We start from the raw sequence: 15,454 nt of genomic DNA, 5'->3' as shown, positions 1-15,454 counted from the left end.
GCAGTTTTGAAGGAATCGATTTTTGAAAATAAAAATTCATATTTTTTTAATAAAAAAAATTTCGTTATATGAAAACTTTTTTCAATTTTGCACTATTATTTACTTTAATGGTTTTGTTTTGTAGATAATTTCCATATCAACATCATATCAAAATTTAAAGAAATTTCATCGAGCAGATTTTAAACAATTTAATTTTGAAAATGAAACTTAAATTTTGGTGAAAAAACCCAAAAATGTGTTTTTCTTTAATTTAAGTGCAATGACTATTTAAGCTTATTTGTTTCAAAGATACTACTAATTTACAATAAAAAACTAAATTTCAAGTAAATCCATTAAGCAGTTTTGAAGGAATCGATTTTTGAAAATAAAAATTCATATTTTTTTAATAAAAAAAAATTTCGTTATATGAAAACTTTTTTCAATTTTGCACTATTATTTACTTTAATGGTTTTGTTTTGTAGATAATTTCCATATCAACATCATATCAAAATTTAAAGAAATTTCATCGAGCAGATTTTAAACAATTTAATTTTGAAAATGAAACTTAAATTTTGGCGAAAAAACCCAAAAATGTGTTTTTCTTTAATTTAAGTGCAATGACTATTTAAGCTTATTTGTTTCAAAGATACTACTAATTTACAATAAAAAACTAAATTTCAAGTAAATCCATTAAGCAGTTTTGAAGGAATCGATTTTTTAAAATAAAAATTCATATTTTTTTAATAAAAAAAAATTTCGTTGTGTGAAAACTTTTTTTAATTTTGCACTATTATTTACTTTAATGGTTTTGTTTTGTAGATAATTTTCATATCAACATCATATCAAAATTTAAAGAAATTTCATCGAGCAGATTTTAAACAATTTAATTTTGAAAATGAAACTTAAATTTTGGCGAAAAAACCCAAAAATGTGTTTTTCTTTAATTTAAGTGCAATGACTATTTAAGCTTATTTGTTTCAAAGATACTACTAATTTACAATAAAAAACTAAATTTCAAGTAAATCCATTAAGCAGTTTTGAAGGAATCGATTTTTGAAAATAAAAATTCATATTTTTTTAATAAAAAAAAATTTCGTTGTATGAAAACTTTTTTCAATTTTGCACTAGCAAAAAAATTAAGAAAATTTTGGTGTATAAATTTCATTCAGCTAGCGACATGTAAAAGAAGTTGAATGCAATCTTTTAATTGAAATCATTATAGATTACATTCAAAAAAGATTTAACGACTCTGCGATAAACTAGCATTTTACATAAAAAAATAAACTTCAAAAATAGTAAATAGTGGAATTTTCAGAACGTGCGTAATGAATGGGTCAAAAAAATCGAAATTCTTTTTTTTTTTTTATTTTGTACTCCGAAAAATCGATTGCTAGACACCTCTAGAATATACACTCCAAATATGAGCTCTTTAAATTAATGGGAAGGTCCTCTGCTCCGCAATTTTCCATTTTTACATCAAGCTTCTACTAAAAAAAATTATTTTTTTATTAATTGACTTTTAGCAAATTTCTTTACATATTCTTGTTTATCTAAAAGTTTAATAGATATTTGAGGTCCAAAAATCGAGATTATCTTCAAAAAATTCGTTTTTTGTTCTTAATTTTGTAACAAATTGAAAAATTATAATAATCAAAAGTCCAAGATATATTCTTGTAGGAAAAAGATTGCTCCACAAAAAAGGTGTTAACTTTTTTCATTAATATAACCATTCTAAAGATATTCGAGGTCAAACTTAAAAAAAAATTATAAAAATTTTTGTACTTTTAAAAGTTTTTCAAATTCACTGAAAATTCATTATTTTTAAATTAGCAAGATGTATTCTTGTAATGAAATTGCATAAGAAAACTATTGAAATCAGTGGGCATTGGTTTGGATATTCGTAATATCTTCTAAACGGTTAAAGCAATCAATTTGATGCCAAGGACTTCTTTGTAGAACGTTAAAGCCGCTGTAAGAATACATCTTTTTAACTTGATATTAATAAATTTTCAGTAAATCACAAAATTTTGAAGAGTAAAAAATGTTTTTATAATTTTTTTTTTTAACTTTGACCTCGAATATCTTTCAAATGGGTAGATTAATAGAAAAAAGTTAACAAGACCAAGACAAGATCTTTTTTGTGGATCAATCTGTTTTGAATTTTGATTTGAGTAAGTTTTCGCACAACAATTAAAAAGCTGTTGAATTTGTGTGGTATATCTTGTAAAGTTTTAAATGGAAAGTAAGAAATAAATATTTGAAGCGCCTGGAGAATGTAAATTTGTACCTAAATAGTATTTTTTGTAATTTAACCGTTTTCCACCAAAAAAGTTCAGCATGGTCTTCACACCATGCTGAAAACCTTTAAAACGCTTATTATTAAAATGTTTGAAAATGTTACATACTACATTTGTCCTCGAAGCGCTTCTTTCGCAAGTCCTTTCATCAGCATTAAAACCAATGCGGCCGTAAATATGCATTTTAACATTTTAAATTTTATTATTTTGGTATTAAGAAATTCTAGATAAATTCAAAAATTTCACCCGATTTGCACATTTTTAGTTTTATCTTAAGATTTAACGGTTGGTACTTCATATTTAAATATAAGCGTTGACTCAGAAGATATTGCAGAACAGTGAAGAATGCTTCAAAAAATTTACCAGTTCATACCTATCTCCGAAAGTATTAAATCTATTTTATCGATTACAATGTTTAAAAATGACTCAAGATACTTTTTTGTATCGCGTACCAACTTATATATAATATTAAGAAAACAAAGACTAAAAGCTTTCTAATTCTCTAAGAAAGTTTTCCAAATATCGCTGTATGTATAGGTATGTTTTCAAGAGCACAAAACTATACAATAAAATGGTATCCCTGGCCTTTTATCTTCAACTTCATTCAGTATTAATAATTATTTAGGGGGGACGATATCAACATCGTTTAGAAGCACTTTTTTAAGAAAAAATATGAATAGATATTTAAAATAAAATAGCTTATAATGTTTAAACTACAGATAATATTCCTATTTGTTTTGTTTTCTGTGGGGAACGGTTCAGGTAAAATGATGCATTTTATTTATCTTAAATTTCGAACATTTAATCATCTAAATGAAATCTCCTGTGCAAAAAAACATATAACATTGCGCATGTCGGAAAAAAATTCTCTTTATTTGCCTCAATATAATTTTTAAACAAGAGAGCGTCTCATTTTTTTTTTTATTTTGTTTATTTATTTTGCAATAAAAAAATCAGTTTTAATTTTATTAAACAGTAACCAAGCAAATGTAGACCGACCTAAATTTCTCCTTTCAGTTGTTTCTTTTGAAGCAAATCCTTTTTCCAAACGCTTATATGATGACCTTCTTAGTAACTACAATCGACTAATAAGACCGGTTGTCAATAACACGGAAACACTCACGGTTTGGCTTGGACTGAAGCTATCCCAACTTATCGAAGTTAACTTAAAAAATCAAGTCATGACGACAAATTTATGGGTGAAACAGGTGTGTGTGACTTGCGAAGCGCTTCTTTCGCAAGTCCTTTCATCAGCATTAAAACCAATGCGGCCGTAAATATGCATTTTAACATTTTAAATTTTATTATTTTGGTATTAAGAAATTCTAGATAAATTCAAAAATTTCACCCGATTTGCACATTTTTAGTTTTATCTTAAGATTTAACGGTTGGTACTTCATATTTAAATATAAGCGTTGACTCAGAAGATATTGCAGAACAGTGAAGAATGCGTCAAAAAATTTACCAGTTCATACCTATCTCCGAAAGTATTAAATCTATTTTATCGATTACAATGTTTAAAAATGACTCAAGATACTTTTTTGTATCGCGTACCAACTTATATATAATATTAAGAAAACAAATACCAAAAGCTTTCTAATTCTCTAAGAAAGTTTTCCAAATATCGCTGTATGTATAGGTATGTTTTCAAGAGCACAAAACTATACAATAAAATGGTATCCCTGGCCTTTTATTTTCAACTGCATTCAGTATTAATAATTATTTAGGGTGGACGATATCAACATCGTTTAGAAGCACTTTTTTAAGAAAAAATATGAATAGATATTTAAAATAAAATAGCTTATAATGTTTAAACTACAGATAATATTCCTATTTGTTTTGTTTTCTGTGGGGAACGGTTCAGGTAAAATGATGCATTTTATTTATCTTAAATTTCGAACATTTAATCATCTAAATGAAATCTCCTGTGCAAAAAAACATATAACATTGCGCATGTCGGAAAAAAATTCTCTTTATTTGCCTCAATATAATTTTTAAACAAGAGAGCGTCTCATTTTTTTTTTATTTTGTTTATTTATTTTGCAATAAAAAAATCAGTTTTAATTTTATTAAACAGTAACCAAGCAAATGTAGACCGACCTAAATTTCTCCTTTCAGTTGTTTCTTTTGAAGCAAATCCTTTTTCCAAACGCTTATATGATGACCTTCTTAGTAACTACAATCGACTAATAAGACCGGTTGTCAATAACACGGAAACACTCACGGTTTGGCTTGGACTGAAGCTATCCCAACTTATCGAAGTTAACTTAAAAAATCAAGTCATGACGACAAATTTATGGGTGAAACAGGTGTGTGTATTTTTTTTTCTTTAAATAAGTAACTTAAAATAAGATAAGTAGGTACATGTTTGGTTTTTTGTAGATGTTTTATTTTAGCTAGTTCCATATTCAAACATTGTTCTGTTCCTACATTTTTCCTATTTTTCGGCAACTTTTCCTATTTTCATTCCGTCAAACCTAGGACAGGGTTTTGGGAAATAAATAAAATAGCCAAATCGTTCTAGCGACCATAAAGTCGTGTACCTACTTATCAATTTATTAAAATTAGTTTTTTTTTTCGTTTGTGTGTAGGCATATAAATACTTAAGTAAGTTTTAATGATTTCGTTTATATCGTTAGAATTATTATTTTTGGACTTTGCTCAAATTCAGTCATAATAATAATTAGTCTGAAAAAAATTATATTATTTTTGAGTAAAGAATCCAAAATTGATAATGTATGTTTGTGTGTTTTTAAATTTAATAACATGAACATTTTGAAATTTGGTAATTTTTCCAAATAGAAATGGTTTGACTACAAACTACGATGGGATCCTGAAGAATATGGGGGCGTTGAAATGTTGTATGTCCCCTCTGAGCATATTTGGGTTCCTGATATAGTTTTGTACAACAATTGGGATGGAAACTATGAGGTATAGTGATCAGTATTATTTAAGTATACCTACTTTTAATATGTTCATAAAGCGAAAATAATTCTCATTACCGAAGGTGACTTTAATGACAAAAGCCACACTCAAATACACTGGTGAAGTTTTTTGGGAGCCACCAGCCATTTATAAATCATCGTGTGAGATGAATGTTGAATACTTTCCATATGATGAGCAAATATGTTTTATGAAATTTGGCTCGTGGACATATAATGGTGCACAAGTGGATTTGAAACATCTTGATCAGGTAAATAGAATAAAAAGTTATTTTCAAACTGAATGACATTAAGATTGAAGTAATTAACCATTAAGTTAAACTTACAAATATTACGAAAAACCATGAACTTATTAATACGTTTCAACATTTAACTTTATTCTACACACTATGTATGTTTAATCCTAAAGGAGGATTCACGTGTCTTGGAAGGGAAAGAGACCTAGCGCTAGCAATTTGCTTGCACTGCTTTTTCTCAATTTTTTTTTTCAACAATGAAATAATGAAAATGAAAAACGTCCAAGAAAAGTCGCGCGATACTATATTAGATATCGTTCCTTAGAAACTGAAAGATAAGGATTTCTAATACAAAAACTACTTTTTTAATAATGATAAACATAAAATGAACAGGTAATAAGAGTTAGGAACAGTTTCAAAATACTAAGATCTTAGAAAAGAAAGAATTCTTAGATTTTCTTAGAAAAAAACCAGTTTTAGAGCATTGGCGTTTCGCTCACTTTGCGAGTCTTTTTTCTCTAAACACATGAGAAAAATAGGAAAGTACCCAGTAGCTTGATAGAAAATCAAATATTTTGAAATAAGCTCTTAATTTTTGAATGTTTATCTTTTTTATTAACGAAATTCATTATCAAGGTTTTGAGGGTTTCTCAGTTCAGAAATGTAACCGAAAACCAATCCGATACCAAAGCATTAAAAAAATGAATTTTCAGTTGAAATTAATTGTATTTTTAAAGTAAAAACGATAAAATATTCACCCCAAAAAAGTTTAAATTAAACTCAAAAATCGTATGACAAAGAAATTGTGGATCTTAGAAATTTTTATTTTACGTTTTGTAACTGAACCGGCTTTAAAAAAGCATTTTTAAAAAATTCTAAATAACACTTAAGGTTCCTGGGAGCAACTTAGTACAAATTGGAATTGATTTAAGCGAATTTTATTTGTCTGTTGAGTGGGATATACTTGAAGTTCCTGCAACAAAAAATGAAGAGTATTACCCAGACACTTTGGAACCATTTTCAGGTACAAACATTTTTATATATACAGAATTGGAAAATAAATAAAAAATAACATGTTTCATAACTGTTAAACAATTCCAGATATAACATTTAAACTTACTATGCGTCGCAAAACCTTATTTTATACCGTTAACTTGATAATTCCTTGTGTGGCGTTGACTTTTTTGACAGTTTTAGTTTTCTACCTTCCAAGTGATTCAGGAGAAAAGGTTTGTACTAAATAAGTAATACCAGGTACTTACTAGGTACCACTCGAATTATGTTTTTATAGTTTTTTTTTTAATGATTATTTTGCAGGTTACTTTGTGCATTTCCATCCTTGTGTCTTTGACCGTGTTTTTCCTGCTCTTGGCGGAAATTATTCCTCCCACTTCGCTAGCTGTTCCTTTACTCGGAAAATATCTTCTCTTCACTATGATGCTAGTTTCTCTGTCTGTTTGGACTACAGTCTGTGTTCTTAATATTCATTTTCGGTATGAACATTGTAAAGTTTTGATGTTCCTTGTTGAATTATTCTTATTTTAGATCTCCCTCCACTCATAATATGTCACCAGCGGTTAAAAAATTGTTTCTGAAAATTATGCCCAAGCTAATGATGATGCGTCGAACTCAATATACTTTGCCAGATTATGATGATTCAACCCCGAGTAATGGTTATACTAATGAAATAGATGTGAGGCATGTATATAATTTTTTTACATTTAGCTATGATGTATAGATGATGAACTCGTTAGTCCTTGTGATAACACAATGGACCCTTGAAGTCTAAGTGAGTCAGGACTCAATTGACATCCATTAATATAACCTAAACTAACGAAGTAGGTATTTCAAATTGATATACATACATTATAATATCAACCGTTTGACGGTTGAAAATGTTAGTCAAAAAAAGAATTTATCTAGCAGCAATTGCAGAATAAAAATAATCTAGCAATAATTGCTGATTAAAGCCGAAAATGTGTTGCTTTTACTAATAATAGTCCAATATGGTTTAGGGCCGGTGTGTTCACACTCGATTATGTTTTAATCAAGGATTTTTCTATGGAATAATCCTTGATTAAAAGATAATCGAGTGTGAACAAACCGGCCCTTAGAGTCAATTTTTCAATAGCCAGATAAACCCCAGTTAGGGCTTATTCCTAGGAATTAAAGTTTTTTTTTTATATTGATATTTATTCCTCGGATAGTCTAACTGACGATTGAAAAATCAGGACATAAACATTTTACAACAATAAATAAATTGCCTAGCCAAACTTGTTACTAATGTAAAATAAAATTTTGTACAATGTATGTAGGAGCAGCCTTTTCTGCGGGAACACCCGGTACGACGATAAAACGAACGAAGACAGACAAGACATAAAACCAGACAAACGAACGAACAAAACAGAATACGCGCCCCTTTCCACTCATTTCTCATTATTCCTTTACACATTCATTTTTAGAAAAGTAAATCAGTTTAGTTTATCGTATACTCGCATTCAGGCAAGTCGTCGCAGACTCCTTTTAAAAAAGCCGCAAGCAACTTAAGTCACTTACCCACAATTATTTGTTAAAACCTAGTATTTAAGTCAATAAATTATAAATTATTTAAAAGTAGAGCCAGTGTTTTTATTTAAAAACAAAAGAAAAGCCTTGTAGGGAGCCCTAGTCCCTACAAATTGAGGACTCAACCGGGATAGATATAATTCCCCAAAAAAAAAATAGAATTGTGCGCGAGTAATAACCATTGCCCAAAGAAAAAAAAGGAAAGATTCCTAGTGCGCGACGATAATCGCGAGGATAATCGTTTCCAAGAAATTATTTTAAAGATAATTATTCCAACCATATTAGTGCGCGTGTGAAAACATCCAAAATATCACCAAGTGCGCCGGTCTGTTGGAAAAATAATTGTTGCCTGTGTATAAAAGAAAAAAAACAACAACAGTGTTAAATTGTGATGCAAAACCGACGCTAATCGTGTTGCATACACAAACACATGTTTGAGAAAAAAAGAGCCATTGCAACGGCCGAATTTGAAAACAGCAAAGATTGTGTGTAAAAAACAAAAAAGAAACAACAAAAAAAAAAAAAAAAAAAACAGTGTTAAATTGTGATGCAACTCTGACGCCAATCGAGTTACATACACAAACACAAGTTTGAGAAAAAAAGAGCCATTCGGCCGTTAAGAATTTGAATTTTGCAAAAACTGTGCGCAGAAAAAAAAAACAGAACAAGAACAAAGTTGAGAATTATTGCGCGAGAGAAAAATAAAGAGACGAAAAACCACAATAAATAACGGCTTCATCGAAAAGAAGTTGATGAAAAGAAACCACCACTACAACACAAAACAAAATCACTCAAGAAGGAGGAGCTTGTACTGAGACAAGGAGACAACGAAAATAAGAAGAAGAAAATAAAGAGAAAAAAGGGGTGAGTGAATAAGTTGTTTGCGCATTTCTTTTCTCGTTCAATTTTTGAGTTTAATTTAAAGTCTGTTGAGGAAATTTAAAAAATAGAGAAACTTCCAGAATATAGTCCGTCGGGTGAAAATTATTTTTGATAATAAAGATTTTTATTTTAAAGTAAAATTTTTTGGAGTAATTGTTGAATTGAAAAGGATGGAAAGGGAAGCTATTTTAGGACTGACAGTTGAAGGACTGAGGACAAAATTAACCGAATTAGGGTTAGAGACGGGGGGTCTTAAAAGTGTCTTGCAGAATAGGCTGCTCGTACATTTTGGTTTGGTTGTTGACGATAATGAAGATGGAAATGCCAGCTTCGAAACTGCATCAATTCGCGAAAATAGATTCAGGGGAACATTTACGCTTCGCGACATCGAAGACTCCCTTACGACTTTTGATGGAACCAGCCACCAAAACGTCACAAACTGGGTGGCAGATTTCGAAGAAAATGCGCTGACGGTTGGATGGAGTGACATCCAAAAGTTTATTTTTGGTAAACAGCTGCTCAAAGGTGCCGCTAAGCTCTTTGTTCGCAGTGAACGAAATATAAATAGCTGGGTGTCATTGCGTAAGGCTCTTATCGACGAGTTTGGTACCAAGGTTTCGGCAGCGGAGGTACATCGGTTGCTGCGAAACCGTAGGAAGAGAGCTTCCGAGTCCTTTAGGGAATATCTCTACAGTCTGATTGAGTTAGGGAAAAGTATCGATCTGGATGAAGAAAGTACCATCGAATACTTCATCGAAGGTATTCCCGACACCAGGCAAAATAAACTTTGCTTATACCAAGCTTCTACAATCGCGCAGCTGAAAACACAAATAGTCATTTATGAAAAGATGAGGGGTCCTAGTCAACAGTCGTTAAATTCAAGAACACCAGTAGCATCAACGAGTGGTGCGGCCATCAAGAACGAGAAAGGAGAGAAGAGATGCTTCAGGTGTGGTGAAGCGGCACACTTTGCGAGAGAGTGTACAGCGAGGCGTGAAATCAGGTGCTTCAGCTGTGGGCAGCCAGGGCATAGGTCAGTAGAATGTAGGAATAGGGGACAAGAGGGGCAGAAAGGGAATAAAAGGGAAGCCAATGTTCACACTGCGACAACATGTGACACGGAGGAAATACCAGAGTCCCAAATCTCGTTGGCAGTTAATTGTAATCGAATTTTCAAAGATTTTATTTTGAATGGCCAGAACTTGTCAGCCTTATTCGACACGGGTAGCGATCTAAACCTGCTGCGGTATGATAGTCTTATTTTACTTAACGGTGTTGAGCTGAGCACAGCCAAGAGAAGTCTGTCGGGCATTGGGCAGAAAAAGATAGTTACATTAGGTTGTTTTGAGGCAAAGGTAACTGTGGATGAGTTAGAATTAGCTTTAAATTTTCATGTGGTCAGGGAGGGGGATATTCCATATTCAGCGGTAATTGGGAACGAGATCCTGAAGGAGGTTGATGTTAAGATCACGGATGAGGGCGCAGTTTTTACAACGAAAGATGTCAGGGATAGACCGAGTGGCAACGAATCGAATCCAATTCCAGATGCTGTTTCTGGAAAAAGATTGCCGGGGAATGTGGTTGCGAGGGTTGGCAGGGCAGGGTGCAGAAGCAGGGCTGAAGGCGCAGTAGGCAATGAAGGCCGTGGGTGTAGGATCGAGGGCGAGATTAGCCAAGGGTCGGATACACAAGAGCGGAAGGTTTGCGAGCGTGCCGTAGCGGAAGAGGCTAAGAATGATTTATCAGCAGTTAGTGAATTGTTGATGGAATTGGGAGCAATCTGCCTGTCAGCCGAAGAAGGAGAATTTGCCCATAGTGATGAAATGGATCTCAGTCATCTCCAGAATACTGACAAAGAAAAGCTAATTGCTATGATTAAGGGTTATGTTCCAAGGAAAACTGTTGAGTCGCAGGTAGCGATGCGTTTGATATTAACGGACGATATTCCAGTTTATCAGAGGCCAAGGCGGTTGGCGTATAGCGATCAACAGATAGTGGAAAGACAGGTAGCGGATTGGATCCGTGATGGCATTGTGCAGCCGAGTGCGTCAGAATATGCGTCACCGATCGTGTTAGTCCAGAAGAAGGACGGAACCAAACGACTCTGCTGTGATTACCGCAAGTTGAACGAGAAGGTGATTCGTGACAACTTTCCGATGGCACTAATTGACGATGTGATTGACAGACTACAGGGGTCAAGGGTATTCACTACTCTTGATTTGAGTAATGGGTTTTTGCATGTGCCGGTCGAGCGGAATTCTCGGAAATACACCTCTTTTGTCACCCACCATGGTCAATTTGAGTTCTTGTATGTTCCTTTCGGTATATCGAATTCACCTGCAGTGTTTTGTAGATACATCTCGTCAGTATTGAGACCATTGATTGAAGATCGTACTGTCGTGATCTATATGGATGATATCATCATTCCCTCTGTAGATGAGCGTGAAGGGCTGGAGAAGCTGGAGAAGGTATTGCGGTTAACAGCAATGAACGGTATGCACATCCAGTGGAAGAAGGGCCAATTTTTGCGGAGAAAGATTAACTTCTTGGGGTATATAGTGGAGAACAACACTATACGGCCATCTTTAGAAAAGACGAGAGCGATCCGAGAATTTCCAGTTCCTGTCAACCAGAAAGCGCTTCAACGATTCATCGGTTTGACTTCGTACTTTAGGAGATTCGTCAAGGGATTCGCACTGACTGCTAAACCGCTCTCGGATTTATTAAGGAATAATGCCAAGTTCGTGATGGATGTCGAACAGCTGGTGGCATTTGAAGAGCTCAAGAACGCGTTAATAAACGCGCCAGTATTACAACTGTTTAACCCTATGGCGAAAACCGAGGTTCATACAGATGCGTCCAGGTATGGGTATGGAGGTATGTTGCTGCAGAGGAATGCTGAAGATCAAGAGCTTCATCCGATTCAGTATATGAGCAGGAAGACAACTCCGTTAGAAGAGAAATATAGTTCATACGAGCTTGAGGCGTTGGCCGTAGTTGAGGCTTGTAAAAAATGGCGAATCTATATTTTGGGAATTCGTTTTAAACTTGTGACCGATTGCAACGCGTTTGCCATGACGATACGGAAAAGCGATGTCCCACCAAGAGTTCAACATTGGGCAATGATGTTGCAACAGTTCAAGTTTGATATAGAGCATCGCCCAGGAACAAGGATGAAACACGTTGACGCTCTAAGTAGGGTGTACTGCTTATTGATCGATGAGTCGTTAAACCATCGTATCAGGGAAGCGCAATCATCAGATTCGTGGATTCGAGCTATGATGAAGATTCTGGAAACCGGTCCTTACGAAGACTTCTTCATAAAATCAGGCGTGGTGTATAAGGACCAGGTAAAGGAGCAGATTGTCGTGCCATCTTCCATGGAGCACGAGATAATTAGTGTAGCACATCAGCAAGGGCACTTTGCAGCGAAGAAAACATCTGAGTTGGTAGAGAGAGACTTCTACATTCCGGATCTGACGAAGAAAGTCAATGAGGTGGTGAAAAGCTGTGTGAAATGTATCGTTATCGAGGCAAAGATGGGTAGGAGGGAAGGTCTGCTTACGCCTATCGACAAAGAAGATCGTCCATTGGTGACATTCCATGTGGATCACGTTGGTCCAATGGAAATGACCCACAAACGATACAACCATCTGTTAGTGGTAGTTGATGCCTTCTCGAAATTCACTTGGCTCTATCCAGTGAAGAGTACAGGTGCTGCCGAGGTGATAGAGAGGTTGCAAAAGCAGTCAATAATCTTCGGCAACCCACAAAGAATTGTCTCGGATAGGGGCACGGCATTCACGTCAAATGCTTTCCAAGAGTATTGTACCAGCCAGGGTATACAGCACTTGTTGATAGCAACTGGAGTGCCGAGGGGAAATGGGCAGGTGGAGAGAATCCACAAAATTGTCGTCCCAATGTTAGCCAAAGCTTGCGTCGACAACCCTGCTCATTGGTACAAGCATGTGGACGGAGTTCAGCAAATTTTAAATAATACTCCTCCTAGAAGCACTAAACATAGTCCATTTAGGATTTTGACTGGACTTGACATGAGGGTGGATACTACAGTCCAACTGCGAGAATTGATGGATGAAGAGGTTATCCAAGAGCTAAACAAAGGGCGAGAAGAGATGCGCGCCGAGGTCAGTGAGAATATCAAGGCCATTCAGGAAGAAAATCGGAGAGGCTTCAATAAAAAAAGGGTACCTGAAAAACGATATAGTATTAATGAGTTGGTGGCCATTAAGCGCACTCAGTATGGTACGGGGATGAAGTTGAGGCGGAAGTATTTGGGGCCATATAAAGTCGTCAAACAACTGAAGCATGGCCGGTACGATGTGGTAAAGGTGGGAGATCACGAAGGGCCCGCCAAAACGACAACTGTGGCGGAGTACATGAAAAAGTGGAATCCATTCAGGGGCGAATGAACTGTCAGGATCGCCGGATGTAGGAGCAGCCTTTTCTGCGGGAACACCCGGTACGACGATAAAACGAACGAAGACAGACAAGACATAAAACCAGACAAACGAACGAACGAACAAAACAGAATACGCGCCCCTTTCCACTCATTTCTCATTATTCCTTTACACATTCATTTTTAGAAAAGTAAATCAGTTTAGTTTATCGTATACTCGCATTCAGGCAAGTCGTCGCAGACTCCTTTTAAAAAAGCCGCAAGCAACTTAAGTCACTTACCCACAATTATTTGTTAAAACCTAGTATTTAAGTCAATAAATTATAAATTATTTAAAAGTAGAGCCAGTGTTTTTATTTAAAAACAAAAGAAAAGCCTTGTAGGGAGCCCTAGTCCCTACATGTATTTTGATTTCATTGTTGGATTTACGTACCTACTTATATTATTTTTTTTTTAAGTAGTTTCAATGAATTAAAAGTGGCTATTATATTTTTTAAAAATTAATTTCAAAGGGACAGCATTAGCGATTTTCCAAGCGAATTTAAAGACAGCCAAGATGTTAATTATGACACAATGGGCTCAGGACTGCCTCACTCAATAGGTAATTTTATATATGTACACATACATATTAAAAAAAAAATACGTTTTTATTATATATGTATAAATGAAATTGTTGTTCCTATTGAATGAAGACACGAAGATTTTCATAGTTAAAATTTATGTAAAGATGTACCAATCTTTTCTTTGAATTTTTCTGTTCCAGATTCTGATAACGTTATTCCAAGAAATTTAACACCAGAAGTTCTTCAGGCCTTGCGTGCTGTTAGATTTATAGCACAACACATTAAAGATGCTGATAAAGATAACGAAGTAAAAAAATCAAATAAGTTTTTAAAATCGGTTTATTACAATGTTCCTAACAAAACAGTATATTTTTTTAATTTCTTATTACATTTTGCGTTAGGTTGATTTTTGTAATTCGTTTTTTTACACAAAATATAATTGATTTTTTTTTATTTCTAGGTTGTTGAAGATTGGAAGTTTGTGTCGATGGTTCTAGATCGGTTTTTCTTGTGGCTTTTCACTTTGTCGTGTATTTTTGGCACATTAGCGATTATATGTCAATCTCCATCTCTATATGATACTAGATTGCCAGTTGATCAAATGTTGAGTGAAATACCACTTCGTAAAAATAACTTTATGTTACCCCCAGACATCGTGCGCCAAATTGTAAACTAATTGGGAGGCATATCGAATCATGAAATATACTTTCTTATAGTTCGTAATTAACTTAAATACACTAACCTAATATTATCACGAAATCATAAAATTAACCCGAAGGATGAGTCTAAATCAATTTGCCAAAAAAATAAGATAAAAACCTAAACCTCACCATACTAAAAAAATGTAAAATATCCATTTTAAAAATTAAATATCTTCAAAATATTATGTGCACTGTTTATTATCTTTGAATTTTACTTGCAATATCGATGGATTAATACATAATCAATGGATTAAGATCCACAAACGAAATTTCACAGGCCAAAGTGAGCAAGTGATTTAAAAATAACTTTTTAATAAATAGTAAACGTTGGCTAGGATTTAACAGCAAGGCGAGTCAAGACAAAAAATATACATGTAAAAACAAAGGACAAAACATTTTTCTCTGTACACTCTAAAAGGTTTCTGATTTTAATAAATGTTAAAAAATAAAAAAAATAAAAAAAAAAATCATCAAAATCGTACTGTTTATAATGGTTTACAAATATTACTTGTTTTACGTCTTTATTGACCCGTATTTACTACAAATGGCTTACAAATATTGGTCGTTTTATATCTTTATTATTGACGCGTATTGTTAACAAATCTTTTAAATATTATAAATTATATACCCAATCAGAAGCTACCCCGTTTGAGGGCAAATCACTTTTATGTTTCTACTTTAAAAAATACCCGTCATAAAAGTGTAAATTTATGTATTTTTCAGCTACATTTCAGCAACTGCCGGTTCTCATTTCCGTATCGGTTTGCTTGAGTATAGTATTTATTTCGAAAACCTTGTTTCGGATGTTTCTCTTCACAAACCTGTATGAAGGAGTGAATTAACCGAACAAGAAAAATAAAGAAAAAGCTTGA

General features: G+C 33.6%; 1 protein-coding gene across 3 annotated transcripts; it reads left to right on the top strand.

The window, feature by feature from the left end:
* Positions 1–2,883: 2,883 nt before the first annotated feature.
* Positions 2,884–14,767, top strand: LOC129918364 (acetylcholine receptor subunit beta-like 2). Of its 3 annotated transcripts, XM_055998845.1 has the most exons (12): positions 2,884–3,038; positions 3,294–3,484; positions 4,395–4,585; positions 5,079–5,207; positions 5,284–5,469; positions 6,346–6,478; positions 6,556–6,683; positions 6,772–6,947; positions 7,000–7,152; positions 13,831–13,919; positions 14,082–14,188; positions 14,342–14,767. In XM_055998845.1, the coding sequence occupies exons 2-12, from the start codon at positions 3,472–3,474 to the stop codon at positions 14,555–14,557; spliced, it is 1,521 nt and encodes a 506-aa protein (XP_055854820.1). In that variant the 5' UTR covers positions 2,884–3,038; positions 3,294–3,471; the 3' UTR covers positions 14,558–14,767. The 3 variants fall into 3 exon arrangements, with proteins under 3 accessions (XP_055854820.1, XP_055854821.1, XP_055854819.1); XM_055998846.1 differs by lacking the exons at positions 2,884–3,038; positions 3,294–3,484 and adding an exon at positions 3,532–3,549; XM_055998844.1 differs by lacking the exons at positions 2,884–3,038; positions 3,294–3,484 and adding an exon at positions 3,979–4,140.
* Positions 14,768–15,454: the final 687 nt, after the last annotated feature.

This window comes from Episyrphus balteatus, chromosome 4 (genome assembly GCF_945859705.1).
Source record: "Episyrphus balteatus chromosome 4, idEpiBalt1.1, whole genome shotgun sequence".
In the NCBI taxonomy this organism is placed as follows: domain Eukaryota; kingdom Metazoa; phylum Arthropoda; class Insecta; order Diptera; family Syrphidae; genus Episyrphus; species Episyrphus balteatus.
Note: the sequence above shows the minus strand (reverse complement) of the source record. Positions and strands in the feature narration are given on the sequence as shown.